The 15,962-nt window shown below is 36.4% G+C and overlaps 2 protein-coding genes across 3 annotated transcripts; both read right to left on the bottom strand.

Moving 5' to 3' along the window:
* Positions 1 to 2,067: 2,067 nt before the first annotated feature.
* Positions 2,068 to 5,038, bottom strand: LOC148740068 (uncharacterized). 2 transcript variants are annotated; one of them, XM_088748643.1, is made up of 2 exons: positions 4,442 to 5,038; positions 2,068 to 3,992 (listed from the first exon to the last, which is right to left on the bottom strand). In XM_088748643.1, the coding sequence occupies exons 1-2, from the start codon at positions 4,518 to 4,520 to the stop codon at positions 3,751 to 3,753; spliced, it is 321 nt and encodes a 106-aa protein (XP_088604769.1). In that variant the 5' UTR covers positions 4,521 to 5,038; the 3' UTR covers positions 2,068 to 3,750. The 2 variants fall into 2 exon arrangements, with proteins under 2 accessions (XP_088604769.1, XP_088604768.1); XM_088748642.1 differs by having other exon boundaries at positions 2,068 to 3,995; positions 4,442 to 5,037.
* A 710-nt stretch (positions 5,039 to 5,748) lies between these two features.
* On the bottom strand, positions 5,749 to 15,242 carry LOC148740067 (uncharacterized). Its single transcript, XM_088749637.1, has 17 exons — positions 14,904 to 15,242; positions 13,934 to 14,085; positions 12,911 to 13,330; positions 12,668 to 12,751; positions 12,159 to 12,194; positions 11,814 to 11,870; positions 11,104 to 11,222; positions 10,644 to 10,726; positions 9,698 to 9,780; positions 9,166 to 9,252; positions 8,531 to 8,618; positions 8,150 to 8,225; positions 7,603 to 7,749; positions 7,346 to 7,471; positions 6,895 to 6,930; positions 6,380 to 6,443; positions 5,749 to 5,888 (listed from the first exon to the last, which is right to left on the bottom strand). The coding sequence occupies exons 1-17, from the start codon at positions 15,152 to 15,154 to the stop codon at positions 5,749 to 5,751; spliced, it is 2,049 nt and encodes a 682-aa protein (XP_088605763.1). The 5' UTR covers positions 15,155 to 15,242.
* Between the last annotated feature and the right edge of the window lie 720 nt (positions 15,243 to 15,962).

Below are 15,962 nucleotides of genomic sequence, written 5' to 3'. Positions count from 1 at the left end.
GAATGTTAGTTTTACTCATCCTCTACTCAGTCTTTTTTGTCCAAACCATTTTAACATTTCCTAAGAGTTATGTTCCTTTTTTGGCTAAAAATGACCAATTAAAATAGGAACGCGAAAATCTATCGAGCTTACGTAACCGAAAACTATGAAGCAGCAAGTAGGAACAAACACCCTCCGGTAAAACAATGTACCAGAAGAAACCAATGCTTACCTTAGGACCATTTCCTCCATCTCTTTAGCAGCGTAAAAATATTCTTTCTCCCTCTCGCGTTCTTTTTAAAATTTCAAAAAAGTCCTGAGTTCGCGACGACAAGTTTGCTAGAACATGACTACTCTCGCTCGCCCCAGCCTCCCTCCCGTATTGAGCCTCGATTAGAAAATCGAGGCTCGATTGGAAAATCGAGGCACGATTGCAAAATCGAGGCTCGATTGGAAAATCGAGGCTCGATTGGAAAATCGAGGCTCGATTGGAAAATCGAGGCACGATTGCAAAATCGAGGCAGGATTGCAAAATCGAGGCTCGATTGGATAATCGAGGCTCGTATGTCGAAGCTTGGCAAAACGAGGAATCGTGGTCGTTTTTGATCAGGTGCTTTTGGGCTCGTTTCCCGGAAACCGTGAATGATCCTGCTTTTGGGCTCGTTTCCCGGAAACCGTGAATGATCCGATTTTGCAATCGTGCCTCGATTTTGCAATCGTGCCTCGATTTTGCAATCGTGCCTCGATTTTGCAATCGAGCCTCGATTTTCCAATCGAGCCTCGATTTTCCAATCGTGCCTCGATTTTCCAATCGAGCCTCGATTTTCTAATCGAGGCTCAATACGGGAGGGAGCCTGGGGTGAGCGAGAGTGGTCATGTTCTAGCAAACTTGTCGTCGCGAACTCAGGACTTTTTTGAAATTTTAAAAAGAACGCGAGAGGGAGAAAGAATATTTTTACGCTGCTAAAGAGATGGAGGAAATGGTCCTAAGGTAAGCATTGGTTTCTTCTGGTACATTGTTTTACCGGAGGGTGTTTGTTCCTACTTGCTGCTTCATAGTTTTCGGTTACGTAAGCTCGATAGATTTTCGCGTTCCTATTTTAATTGGTCATTTTTAGCCTAAAAAGGAACATAACTCTTAGGAAATGTTAAAATGGTTTGGACAAAAAAGACTGAGTAGAGGATGAGTAAAACTAACATTCCGGCACCAGAATTCAAGACAGTCACGCGTATGCATAGCTACCAGCTGACATTCATATTAGTGGGAATGGAAAAAAACAAAAGCAAAATTTTCTCATCTTGCAAACAAATGGTAAGAAGAATAATGTTAACTATACTTATGTCCATTTTCCAAGACCATAATAGCTCAGCAGCATTTCATGGAACATGTGAAAGTGTGGTGGGATACTATAATTTTTTTGAAGCTAAATTTGTTTTCCAATTTTGTGTTTCACTCATTCTATTCAGATAATTTTGTGAAACACAATCATACTGTGATATTTTTTATAGCAGAGGAATCTATTTTAAATCAAAATTGACTAAATGTTCACAAATGAATGAACGTTGGAGGTTTTTAAAGAAACTGTGGTGCTGTGTCAGTGGGGGTAGATTAATTAAGATGAAATTGTAAACTGGCCACCCTGAAGATTCAAAAAGCTGACGTTTTGAGCATTAACCCTTTGTCAGAGTTAAGGGCCAATACTTGAAACTTCAGCTTTTTGACTCTCTACAGTACAGTGGCTAATTTATAATTTCAACTTCGTTGATATAACCAAATTAAATGTTGACTAGTAAGATTAACATGGACTTGACAATTAAGTTAAAAGAAATTAATTCTTATGAATTAATTTGATAGTTCAGAACAAATAAGATTCCTAAAATGTTAAATATTAACTTTGTAATAGATCCACCAAACTAATCAACTGTAAAAGCTATGACACAACTGCAACAGTTCACTTTTAACAAAATAATCAAGTGCTTGTTGAGCTGACCTTAATTTTCATATAGCCTGACCTAGCGCACTTTATTGACTGAAAAAAAAACCTTAATCCTTATCTGCGATCATGACTAAAAAAAAAAAGCAAGACATTTTTGATATTAGTAACTGAATTGAATATTTTAATACCTATTAATTTAATAAATACAAGTTGATTTTACCATAGTAAATAATAAACTTAACATCAAATCTGCCATGTTTGTTGTTTAAGTTGAACCTGCTCTACATGAAATAAAATATCAAAATATCCACGGGTAAATTAAAATAAAGGTGTGACTAACTAGGGACATTTTTTTGGTTTACATGCTTATGGATCATCTTCAAAATATGAACAAGTTTTAACTTCTTGCCACAATTTTTTATATATACATATATATGTATGTACTGTATAATGTAATTTTAACTTTGCCTACTCTTCAGTGCAAGGCAAGAATTAAGCCAAGGGGTCCCTACTCTAGATATTAAATCACTGTGCTCTCACCCAAGGAAGCCAATTTCACACCTTTCAGTAAAGTAAACATGGTTGTGGTTAAGGTTTATAGTTTCATAGAAGCCTAAATTTTTCCACTCTTTTAGAAGTCTTCTATATTGCATGTGCAACATCAACTATTAAATTCAAATCATAACTAGTTCCAGTATTCGATCTAGTTCATGTTTTTGTTTCATTTATTTGGAATATTCTATTCTGACACTAAATGAAATGGTTGTGGACTCTTACTGATGTAAAAACAGACTAAAAAACAAAGAAACAAACAAAAAGCAAGTTACCTCATATATATTAAGTACTTCCAAAGCAGCTGGCAATAATTAAAGAAAACCAAAAAAAAAAAAAAAATGTGCTTACTATCCTTAGATGAGGGCACAATATTAAGATGACTAGCATTTCAGATTACGTGGGTATGAGTACAATTTTAGTATGAGCCTACTTAGACATTTTGCATATGTTGATTTACTGATCGTTTGATGCTTCATTTGTTGTCTTTGTTCTTGTGTTTATGTTTTGTTATGAAACAAGGACAAAAGCTTAGTGTTTTTCAAGCAAAAGAGAATGGCAGTTGAACCTGAAAACATGATTTGAAGTTGAATCAGTTACTTGGGGTCAGAAAGCATGAAATGAAAAATATATTTTGCTGTTTTTTGACATCGTATATTCAAGATTGGTCTGTAATTTTTTAAAATAAGGATTCCACTTTATGATGAATTGTTTACCACAATAAACAACTAAAACCTTGAAAAGCATAAAGACTCTGACATACTGGTGATGGTTTGAATGATGTCAGTTCTTGGAAGTTTGAAGATCATAGTTTGACCCAGACCATTTGTTTTTCAAATGACCCAATATAAAATGTCATGCAATACATATGACCCACTTTGACTAAATTCTAAACTGAACACTTTTAGTTCCTTATAACACCAACCATATTTACATTAGGAACTGAAGTTTTGGGCTCTACACTTGTTGTTTATCATCAAAACAAAGAACATTTTTAACTTGTTGCTTTATAGCAGCCTCTATTGAACAAATTTTGAAGGACTCTAGCCAGCCTCCACCATTTTTTATGACCATGAAAATATGTGAAATGTATGGGAAAGTGAAATTTTATTGCATTGTCCCAAGTTGTGTTTCTGGAAGTCTTTTAAATTACCCTAAGCAGTTTGATTGTGCATTTTTATATTTGGATCTGCTCTACATGAAATAAAATATGAAAACATCCACAGGTAAACAGAAACAAAGGTGTGGCTGACAAGGGTCCTTTTAAAGTCTTTTTAAACTTTTAACATTCTGGGTGATTTTCCACCATTGGCTTTTTTCTTTTTGAGGTTGTTCTCCTGTCCTTCTTTTTCCTTTTCCTTTCATGTTTAACATGTTCGTTCCCCTCTTCATCTTTATGTTCCCTCTTTTTCTCTTCTTCTGTGTGTTCCCTCACTTCCTCTTCTTTCTTTTGCTCCTTTTTCTCTTCTACTTTCTTCTCCTCCTTGTTGATGTCTACACAACTTTCCTCTATTTCTTGTCCTTCTTCTGGGGAAAAAGTTATAATTTTAGACATTGTAGGCTGACCAGTAATTTTCTTTTTCTTGCTGTTGACTCTCAATCATATATTTCTCTGATAATTATATTGTCCCAGTTTGGAGGGAAATGCTTTATAGATTGCCAGGTTAAGTAGGGGCCTTAGTTAAAAGGGTCAGTAGGAAATTTCCATAATCCATGGTCTCCAGGTCAAGAATATACATTTCCATGTTCTTTCAATATCTTCTAATAGAGTCTAATCATTTTGTTCAACCTTCTGATTAAATTCTTTTGTAGCTCTAATGACATCCTTATGCCATGTTATCCTCTAAAATGCAGTAGGATGCCAGTGGATCAACTAACATCAGAGATGGCCACTTTTACCAACATTAAAATCAGTATCCTTACTGGTTGGTAAAATACTGGTTATTTTACTTATTAGATAATATGCTTCTCACCTGCTTGTGCAAAAATAATTCCAGATGTACCTGGTAGTGGTTCCTGAAACAAGATAAAAAGTAAAGGGAAGTATGCCATCCACAAGAGTCACGTGTAACTTACTTTTAACAACAAGGGACAATGGCAAAAACCAAGATGCCACTGCCTCAATCTCTTACTTTCCTTTATAACCATGACTATTATAACGTAGATATAGTATTATAAAATTAAATAGTCACTAATGAAATGTACATGAACTAATCTAATTACATGACCTCATATTTCAATGGCAAATTAAAATAGGGCATTCAATACCTTTACTGAACACACTTGGAAAATGATGTTACTAACATGATCTCTATTTACTTAGTTCTTTAGGTTGATAAGTTGTTTACATTATAGCATGACCCTTATTTAAAACTATAGTGATAATAGATACTGTCAGTTGTTCCACCTTGCTGTTGTTAATATTATTTGGTCAGGTGTTGATGTTAGTGTTATGCAGGAGGAAGCCATGACAGTTCATTTTGTTCAGTTGTATGTATATTGACATATCTTAAATTATTTTGGTTAAAATGAGAACTAGATCACATGAAGATCATTAAGTAAGTCTGCACAAAAAATTGCTGCTCGCAAAGAACCTTGTCCCAAGGGACCCGTCAGTCTGCCCCAAGTGTTGCGGCTCACGAAGAACCTCGTCCCAAGGGACCTCTAAGTCTGCCCCAAGTGTCGCGGCTCACGAAGAACCTCGTCCCAAGGGAACTTTCAGTCTGCCCCAAGTGTCGCGGCTCACGGAGAACCTCGTCCCAAGGGACCAGTCAGTCTGCCCCAAGTGTCGCGGCTCACGAAGAACCTCGTCCCAAGGGACCTCTCAGTCTGCCCCAAGTGTCGCGGCTCACGAAGAACCTCGTCCCAAGGGACCCGTCAGTCTGCCCCAAGTGTCGCGGCTCACGAAGAACCTCGTCCCAAGGGACCTTTCAGTCTGCCCCAAGTGTCGCGGCTCACGAAGAACCTCGTCCCAAGGGACCCGTCAGTCTGCCCCAAGTGTCGCGGCTCACGAAGAACCTCGTCCCAAGGGACCTTTCAGTCTGCCCCAAGTGTCGCGGCTCACGAAGAACCTCGTCCCAAGGGACCTGTCAGTCTGCCCCAAGTGTCGCGGCTCACGAAGAACCTCGTCCCAAGGGACCTTTCAGTCTGCCCCAAGTGTCGCGGCTCACGAAGAACCTTGTCCCAAGGGACCCGTCAGTCTGCCTAAGTGTCACGGCCCACAAAGAACCTCGTCCCAAGGGACATGGGAGTTTTTTAAGTTTAAGTCAACTTTTTTTGGTCAATGATCTATGGAACATACAATGCAATATGTTATGGTAGGGTTTTCATAATGTAGCATACTACCAATAATTTTACGTGACATTTTAATGTGCACTACTTCCCTTAACTCATTTGTTTTGCTTGTGTTCGAATCTTCATCTGTCAGGAGGAGAACTAGTCTCAGTATGTAAAAATACACAATTTAATATACCTATATTTTACTATAATTGCTCAAGCAATACAGGTGATGATGATTTATCCAGTAAATTACAGAATTGTGTGGCGACTCTCATTGTTTATCAGGTAACAAATATGAAATTAATAAGCCCTCAACACATAACTTAACATATGACCAGTGTTGATTTTTGGCATTAAGGCAATTTCTTCTGAAATTTTTTAAAGAAAGATGTTATCTCTGTTTTTAGGAACATCATGTAGTCCTAATGTCTGTCCTTATTTTCTGCTTATTATCACTGAGCAAGGCAGATTACCTGTAATTTTCTTGTTGGGTTGCATTACCTTTGCTAAGACTGGGTCTGCTTTTCATGCATGTTCAGTATCATTTGAAGGTACTTCATTTTTATTCTTTACATTGTTTTTTTCATTTTTTGGTAATTACTAGTTTAATACATAATATTTGTATTCCTCACCTAGTATTGTGGATGAAGGGTCACCCTCCAACTGCAAATCGGGAATATTTCCTTGGAATGTCACCTGCAGGCAAAATGAGGAAAGCCATCATGTGACCCAGAATTAACATTTCTTATTTCCTTACCATTAACAATTTCAAAATTTATGCTTAACTCTATGAATAAAACTCAGGTCATAACCCAAACTTTCAACCTGGGTATACAAAATGAATAGTCAAAAAAGATGATTTTGTCTTTTAATAATAATCAAACTGAAAAATTAGGCTGTGTGGAGAAAGAAACGGTTTATACTAAAGACTGGCTATGGTGATAAGAGCTTTCCAGTTTACTTCTTCAATAATACACATTCTTTTTTTCTGTTTTGATCCTTGTGCCATTTTGCTTCATGTCACACACTCATAGGCAGATAATTTGCAGCAAATTGACCAGTCCGAGCATACACTTTACTTAATATGTGGTGTTGTATCATACATTCAAAGATAAGTTGTTACTATGTGTATTCACTTTTTTCTAACCTCTGATCCCAGAAGGGATTTAATCTCTGCCTCATCCTGGATTAAAAAAAAAAAACAAGTTAACAGAATCAAAGATAAGGTTTAATACATAAATTCCACAGTATTTACCAGGGTAGCTGTTTGAACACTTTACAACTGTGACTTTCAAACCTCATGCAGGCACATTGGTGAATATGCAAGCAAAAATCCCCTCAAAATTCATACTTGTAGTATGTATCTCATAATGATTAATTTTGTGTGCTAAGAAATACCAGGAGATAGCATATCATTTGCCATATTTTTTCCACCACCTCTAAAAATCAGGATTAAAAGGGTATTTTGAACAAATTTGAATTCACCAAAGGCATTCCATTTGCCTTCTTGAAATAACACAAGTATATTTTAGACTCCAACTCCAGATTTCTAGTACTGTAGTTGTTATTTGTTTTATGCAATATTATTATTTACTTACTCTCTCATGAATATGAAGCACCTCTGGTCTCTCCAAGAGGTCTCCATGTTTTACCACTTCCCTACCTCTTTGGATAGAGAAGTGTAATGGGAGAGCATTGTTGGAGCCTGCCCAGTCATATACTTCCTATATCATTTAAACAGGAAAAAGGTTAGATTTCTTTTTATAAAAAGCTATCTGCCAATCACTGTATGTCTACATAATTTTACCAAAGTGCTATTTACAGTTTAATAATTTGTATCATTGTTTATATGTACCTGGAAGAAGGCACCTTTGATGAACTGGCGCTCTTCCTTGCCGTTTGAGTGGCGGAGGATGATTTTCACTTTCTCTTTTTTTTCTTCCCGACTGACATCTGTAACTCTGGCTTGTCGGGCTTTCCTTATCTTGCTTGATTCTTTAATCTTACAGAATAAATACATGACAACCTCAGTAATATTTCATTGATAATGTAGAAAAAAGATCTTGAAATTTCTGCTGCTAAGTCTTAAAAGAGAAAGTGGTAATTATAGCAGTTTTTTTGGTAACAAGTATTATTTATGTTGAATCACTTCATTTCACTCATTTCCTTTCCTGTTTGGGGATATGTCTCTGAAACTTGGGCCATACTTTGATGGCTGGTGCTTGTTTTGGCTCCTGAAGTCTTAAAGGAAGCCTTCTAAAAATAATCCTCATTTCATTGCCTGACTTTCTCCTAATGTGTTCTTTATTTTTGTTTATTTCCAACAGGTAATCATGCCACGATTGACATAATTGATATTGGCATTATTTGTGCTATGTAAGTATTTGGGAAAAGCTATTTACCTTGTCATCCTCTATTGCCTTTTGCAATGCACTCTCCTGCTCCTTCTTAGGTGAACGATCCTGCTCTAACCTCTCCCTATTGGAAACAATGAATAACTTATGGTGAATCTCACCAGTGTTCACTTTGATTTGCTGCATCTGTCTGGATAATCAAAACATATTAACCACATAATTTGCATACACCTAGGGTTTTTTAATGTTTGTTAATTGCGAACAAGACATTGTTTGAAACAGCTTAGTATCTGATGTATGAATAACACATCAGACTTGAGCTATATGAGTTTATGAAAATTTTCTGTAAGATCATAAGGTTGTCAATGGGTAACAAGCTGGAAATAATTATTTCTACCTTTATCTTATCGAATATTAAAGATCTCTTACCATTCCCTTGTGAATGCATCCACAGCATCTGCTGCCCTTTTTACTGCATCCACCACATCTTCCTTTGTTGCCAATTTTAGGTTGTCTCCTTGTTATAAGAATCCAAAATACAACAATTTTGTTTCCAGCCATCTTTAAGTCAAATCAGATCAATATTAACCTATGATGTTCAATTTTTAAAAAGGGGCCAAAAAGACATATTAAAACAATTTACCAAAAAGTGGCAACATTTATGCAAGGTCAAACTGGTATGTAGGTAGTATACTGGTGCCTGATGATGGCTTGGGATATTGTACATGACTGCAAGTCAACCTTAAAATTAAAGAGTACATTATCTTTAAATTAATATAAGACTTAAGGTAAGGGAAGTGCTTTTAAAGCAATGGGAGTTTTTCCTCAATCTTCCTTATGTTTATTGTCTGTTTTGACTTGTGCCTACACATAGTGATGACATTAAAATTGAATGAGTACAGACTGACTTGCAGGCATGGGATCCTTTTCAAACATTCCAAACTGAACGTTATTTGCCAAGAAAAGCTTATTACTATTATCAATATAAAATTCCTTTCATTAACATTTACCAACCTTTTCAACAAATTGTATTTTGAGGCTATTTACATTCTTAAAATGCTCACCACAAAAACGCTCTATGAGGATAGGCTGAGAAGTTGTGGGTGCCATTATGAGTAAATCGGACCCAGCACTTCCAAATTTTCTTTTCACTGTCATAAAAAATAACATAAAATGGTAAGAAGAGTTTGAGAACATTGAAAATTATGGGCATTATTGCATCTATTATTGGTGCGTAGAGGTTGTTATGGGGCACTAAATATAGCATAAGGAAACACAACATAGACTAGAAGATAACAGTATATTTTGATATGCTCAGTACTACAGAAAGTAAAACACCCTATTATAAGTACATCCTGGAAGGGAACAGGAGATGTCAACATCCCTTAATAATGAAGAAACATATCTATGCACACACTCTTTACAGTACACAATATCAGTACCTCAGATGTATCCATTTTTAAATATTAGTAAAGTGTGAGAATTACATTACAATCTTGATGTTTAGCCATTAAGACTTAGGAAACTTTTTTAACTTTGACCTTTTTGTCTCGTATCTTATAGTAAACATCCAAAACACGGATAGTAATTCAATACCTTCTCTCCCAGATCTGGATTTTTCTTTAGTTATCCAAAAGTATAAGTTTCCATGATTGACTCCATGTAGAATATTCAGAATCCTGATGATTTAAGAGAGAGATAAACATATTTGATTACTAATTAAAATTATTTACTACTTAATGTGAAATATAGCATGCATGCATCATACAGTGGATATTAAAAATCTTGAATACCCTTTGTGATGTTTGTGAGTGATGTTTAAGCGTGATGTTTGTATTTCAAATTATAATGTAATTTACGTGTGATGTGCGATCCTCACAGTAGATAGCGCTATTTATGCAATAGCGAAAATCAGACTTGAAAAAAATCAGGCCTGTACGGGACTCGAACCACTGACCTCTGCGATACTAGTGCAGCGCTCTACCAATTGAGCTAACAAGCCAACTGGGAGCAGGCTGTTAAGTTGATTCGTAATAAACCCGTGAAAGTGATAAATGAGATGCAATGAATATATAAAGTTCATATATTTTTGAACTGCAGTATTAGATACGTGTGATGTGCGATCCTCGCAGTAGCGCTATCTACTGCGAGGATCGCACATCACACGTATCTAATACCGCAGTTCAAAAATATATGAACTTTATATATTCATTGCATCTTATAATGTAATTTATGTTTGAAAACACAGAAACCAGTCAGTTGGAGTAACCTATGTACAAAAAAATTGTCATGTGGGTACACATTGCACCAGGTAAGCATGGTCACTTTTGATGTCTCCATGTGTTTTTAAGTTATATACACAGAAAAGTTTAAAGGCACGGTTCATGCATATGTCTCTCAATAAGAAAAATTAACTATTATGAACTATGATATTAACCTATTTATTTTGTCACTGTGACTTAGTGTAATCGGAAGCTGTTTCTGCAGAGTGCAGCCTGCTTTTAGAGATAAAAATAACCTTTTATTAACTATTGATAGTCACCTTATCACATCAGGTATGTTGTCACCTTCTTGTAGGATCACTGTAACCATGCTTCTCTGGTCAGACCTGGCCTGGTGACACATCTAGATACACAAATTTAAATTAAAGTAGAGTTAGATTTAATGTTATTTCTTTTGGTGTTATGATGCAACACAGTGCATTGTTGCAATGCATGCATTAGGACTATATGTCACCTAGAGAAATTAAAGTTGACAGACAGTAACTGTAGTATACTTTTCCAAATGGGTCTGTTCCTCAGCAAGTGAAATTGACATATGACAAATGTGGCTTCACAAAAGTTTACAGGCTATTTTTATTTCAAATGTGACTGCTAATATATTTTACTTCTCATTAACTCAACACATTGACACCTAGGCATGCTAACTGTATTTATTTACAACAGTTTCCTTGAAAATTGCAAGCCATCCGGGCAAACATAACATCGCTATTTAACACAAACCTCCTCATATATTAAGTTCAAAAAGATTGGTAGGAGAATATCCTCATGGGCTGATGCCACCTCCATCAGCACTTGTTCACAGTAAAGCACATCCCATGCTCTGTCCACACTCCATTGCACTACAAAATTATTATATTGTGGTCTACAAATAGTAGTGGTATTCAATCAAACTGTCATCCTTTAAGGACATCTGTGTCAAAATCTTCTAAGGGTTGGGTTTTTTCCAAACTCTTCTTCCATTTTCCTTCTTGAAATAACAAGTATATTTTAGACTCCAATTCCAGATTTCTAGCACTTTTGTTATTTGTTTTATGCAATATTATTATTTACAAATAGTAACAGTGTTCAATTGAACTGTCACCATTAAGGACCTGTGCCAAAATCTTCTAAGGGTTGTTGTTTTTTTTTTTTTGTTTTGTTTCCATTCCCCAACTCTTGCTGTAGTTTGAAATATGAATCAGACAACTACATAGGGTATAAGCAAGGTTAAGCTTTCTATTTTAGGTTCAAATGCTACTTTTGGCATGAATATTGTTTTGTATCTGGTGGAAATTTATCTAATGTCATCATCCAGGGAGAGCCCTGCATGTAATTGCATTAAATTATTGACAATAATTCCAACATACCTTGATTATTCAGATCCAGAACTCCTAAGGAACTCATAAATTATTGAAAATATTATTGAATTATTGACAATATTTCCAACATACCTCGAGTATTCAGATCCAGAACTCCTAAGGAACTCATATCCTCTTCTACAACCCCAGCTTAAATGTAATGGCACAAAATTGAATGAATTTCAAGAACATTACTTATTGTGCATTACTTCATGCTACAAAACTGCACGAGTCAGTCAGTCTATCTGTCTATATCACACTGTACTCTACTCTACTATAATACTGAAGATTATCCTATTCTTCATCAACAGGAGACCCAATTGTTCATCTCTCTTATTTTTCAATTAAATTACTGAGTAAATAAAATTATGTTCAAGCTAATCCCACTTTGGCTTTTTTAAGTGTATCTGTTTTTTAATCCATTTTATAGAAACATACCTGTTTCCCACTGTTCTGTGCCAGTTAAATGACATGCTATAATAAATGTAGAAAAATATATGGTGTAAAAATTTCCTCCTTTTTGATTTAATTTCTTGATCAGTCTCACATAAATATTGTTGATTTACATCATACCTAATGTGTAAATCTGACTTGGCTTACTTTTTTAGGGCACTTTCTCAGTGTTAAGACTTAAAACACTGGCTTTTAATAGTGCTCTGTAAATTTGCCTTATAAATGGTATTACATGATACAATTTGAAATCATCTATGTAAACTATCTGCAGTTTTAAACTTGATTTCTAGTGTAATGTGCATGCTTTTTTCAGAAAATATCCTTACCCACCCCGGAGATAACTATTAGATATTCCAATCAGGATTGGGTTTTTGGTCTGCAATAGCCAAAGATCATGATTTTTTTTTTTTTGGGGGGGGGGGGGGGAGGGGTCATAGAGGAAAAATAAAAAAACCAGCATTTTGATGCTCTTTAATCATTCACCATGGTATTACCTGAGTCAACATTTACTGGGTTACTAGCTAAATAGCTCCTGTCGAGGTCACTGGTAGCCATGTCATCAAAAGCAGAAACACCATCTGTTCAAAAAAAAAACACAACACAGTTTTGAATTGTGTCACATCATAATCATATACAGGCAGATGGGTCACCTGCTTCCAGTCAAGATGCAAATGGAAGATTGAATAAAAAACAGTAACTAAGTTTATAACTAGTGTGCAAATCAATCAAACACTTGCATTCACTTGTAGGCAATGTCAAGTCCACTTGATTAACAACACCACTTGCCACCCTTGCTTCATCACTGGAAGTCCCTGGCTGGATGACTGAGTTTGTCACACTTGTTTGAGATGAGCTGGGATTTGGGTGAGTGGTTGATTGTTGAGAAAGCGAGGAAGGGTTGGAATTGAGCAGAGCAGAGGAAAGGGAGGCTTGGGATTGGTTTGTGGAGGGTGGGTTAGAATTAGGCTGAGCTAGGAAAATGGAGGGCTGGAATTGGTTGGTGGATGGTGGGTCTGAATTGGGCTGCTCAGGGTGATGGGAGGGATGGGATTGGTTTGTGGAGGGTGGGTTGGAATTGGGCTGAACAGAGGGAAGGGAAGGATGGTTGGGATTGGTAACTCCTGGTGTTGGTATGGACTCAGGGTTAGGGTTAGATCCTGAGATGAGAAATAAAACAAAGACTTTAAATCAGCCATTTGAATTACCATTAAAATAGTGGAAAGATGCAAGAATTACTAGTTTTTTATTGATAAATCTATGACAAACAAATATTGAAAATTTTTAAGAGGCAAAGATCCTTATTGCCAGTCGGCCAATCAATGGTAATGAACATTAAAAGGGTAAATATTGAAAAGTCAGAATTTAAATATCAAAGTTTTTATTTCTCAGCAGATTAATTGGGTTATGTTGTTGCTTTTGTCTTTCAAAGACCACTGGTGATTTTCTTTTTAATTGCAGCGAAAATGTATTTCCACTTCAAGGAGGCTGTTATTTCCAGAACGCTGTTATTGCAATTCTAACAGGCATTTGTGGGTACTGCAGCCATATATTTTACTCCACTACAGTTATATTCATGTCAACATGCAAATTTGCTAAAGACCAGCCTTTGCAGCACAGTTATCTTGTGGCTTTGCCAAAATTGGCTTTTACTATCTTTACTTATGGGTCACATGACACAGATGTGTATGCACTCAATGCGATCTTTTGGTGCTGACTGCAATGACACAAACCCTTGATTGATTATTAAAGTTTACACTAACCTCCATTTCTCGGGTGTTGCAAAACCATGTATATGCGCCTGGAATTGGAACTCCCCTTGCCATAAATTCTAAATATTTCCTTGGCGTCTGGTATGCCTCTGTAAACTTTTTCCATTTTGCTCCCACGGCTCGTAGACTTGTATAGACGAATTCTATGGAAAGGAAAGTTCAACATCGACACTACGTACAGTTTACAGTGGCTATATGAAATAACATTTGAATTCACTAAATAGTAAATAAAGTATGGGGCAAATCTAAATAGAGATGATCAATAATAAGTTTCTAGACTTGTTTGGCATGTAATATTCCAGTCCATATTCCCCTCTACTCCTTTACCCACTCCCCCTGCCTCAATGATTAGCCTCCTGTCAATCTGGAAATTCTAGTTGAGATTCCTGCTTTCCTTAATTAAATAATTTTACCAATTGCCTGTTTTAACTGTGTAACCATTGCACAGGTAAAGTCAAGAATAGAAGAGATAAAAAAAGTTAAATATCGAAACAGTCTCGGTAAGATTGAGATCTGTGCGTAGTTTAGAGCGATAAGTATTCTGATCAAACTGAAAATCCGTTTAAATGTAAGTCTTCGAGTAACGACTGATGATTCCTTTCTTTTTTAATTTTGATGACGTTGCGTGAAATGACTCTAAATGGGGTGGATCAGGCTAAATTTCGGCCCAACCTTACACGTGTTATAAAAGGTGCTGTTTTTATATATTACGTGCACATTTAACTCCATTGCAGGCCTTACATTCGTAGCAAGTTCACTGCTCATACTTTGGTTTTAATGAATGATCCGAAGCAAATAGCTAAAGGATAAGTGGTAAATTTTGAATCCTTTGTCGCGTGGCTAAAATTTGAATTGTTTTGCTCTACCTGGGTTTTACGTGACCACACACTTCTGAGTTTACATTCAGTATTCAATGCAAACAACCTGCATGCGGGATAAAGTGCTTTGGTACTTAACCTACCTATCCAAGTCAACAGCCGCAAGTCCAGCAAAATTTTCCTTGACCAGCTCTTTTATCTTTGCACTCGAATAGTTGCCTCCAATTTTAATGTCTTTCACTCTACCCTCGCGATTCAGCAGTACCCACGGATTTCCACGCGGTGTACACTTCGCCTTTCCCTTCAGCCATACGAACACTTTACTCGTTGACTTTCCTATCGGCTGAGGTGACCCGCAATCGCTTCCAGAGCTGGAATCGCCTGAATCTCCCATGTTCGAATATCCTTGGTCAATTCAGTCAAGTGATTTATTGATGAAATCCAAACGAACAGGCCCTTTTTTGTTCTGCCTTAAAAGCACGAGTTCGGCACGTGAATAAGAAAACCGAAACCAATCAACTTCATTGTTGGGGGGGCCCAGTGGAGTAATATACCAAAAGACTATTTCCGCTATCACACATCACTTTTGTGTAAAGTAAAGGTTTTGAGCGTTCCCGAACCACTCAAGAAGTGGCGTTAGTTAGGGGTTTAAGTCTATTCGCACAGCTCTTTATTCCTTAATTTTCGATTACGCAAAAGAAGAAAAAACCGCTGGCAGTGGTTTGGAAAAGGAAGGAGGTGGGAGGTGGAAAAATCAACCAGCCATCGCTCAATAAAATGATTAAGAAAGCTGATACCAATCAACTTCATTGTCGGAAGGGAGTCAATGAGACAGGCGTTACAAAAAAAAAATGAAAATTAAAAAATTAATCACACACTCACGATTCACGAGCTAGCCTGCTATCACAACAAATTTCAAGGAGTTTGAGTTTGGTGATTATAATTTATTAGGTAGTATAATTTTCTGAAAGTAGTTTCTGAGGCATTTGTATATTCCCCGATCCTTCAAATTCTCGAGCCTCCCGATAACTTTACCGAAAGTGGTTTCTTTACCCCAAGACGAACTGCACTGAATTCTTTGTCCGATTTTTTCGCAGCCTTTGATGACTTTGATTGATTTAACTTGCTCTTATGTTTCTTAGAAGTTTAAGAAATCGGAATTCCACTGTACTCTTTATCGCCTTGTTCCTGGCCTCAAAAAC

The sequence above is a fragment of the Stylophora pistillata genome, chromosome 2 (assembly GCF_964205215.1).
Source record: "Stylophora pistillata chromosome 2, jaStyPist1.2, whole genome shotgun sequence".
Lineage (NCBI taxonomy): Eukaryota > Metazoa > Cnidaria > Anthozoa > Scleractinia > Pocilloporidae > Stylophora > Stylophora pistillata.
Note: the sequence above shows the minus strand (reverse complement) of the source record. Positions and strands in the feature narration are given on the sequence as shown.

Bases quoted from the DNA above. Each gene is read 5' to 3' on its own strand.
- LOC148740068 (XM_088748642.1), bottom strand. From the start codon at position 4,520: ATGGCATACTTCCCTTTACTTTTTATCTTGTTTCAGGAACCACTACCA. The intron at 3,996-4,441 runs GTGAGAAGCATA...CTTTTTCCCCAG, and splicing joins AATTATTTTTGCACAAGCAG to AAGAAGGACAAGAAATAGAG.
- LOC148740067 (XM_088749637.1), bottom strand. From the start codon at position 15,154: ATGGGAGATTCAGGCGATTCCAGCTCTGGAAGCGATTGCGGGTCACCT. The intron at 13,331-13,933 runs GTTAGTGTAAAC...TTCTCATCTCAG, and splicing joins GCAACACCCGAGAAATGGAG to GATCTAACCCTAACCCTGAG. The intron at 6,444-6,894 runs GTTAGAAAAAAG...TTTTGCCTGCAG, and splicing joins AATCCCTTCTGGGATCAGAG to GTGACATTCCAAGGAAATAT.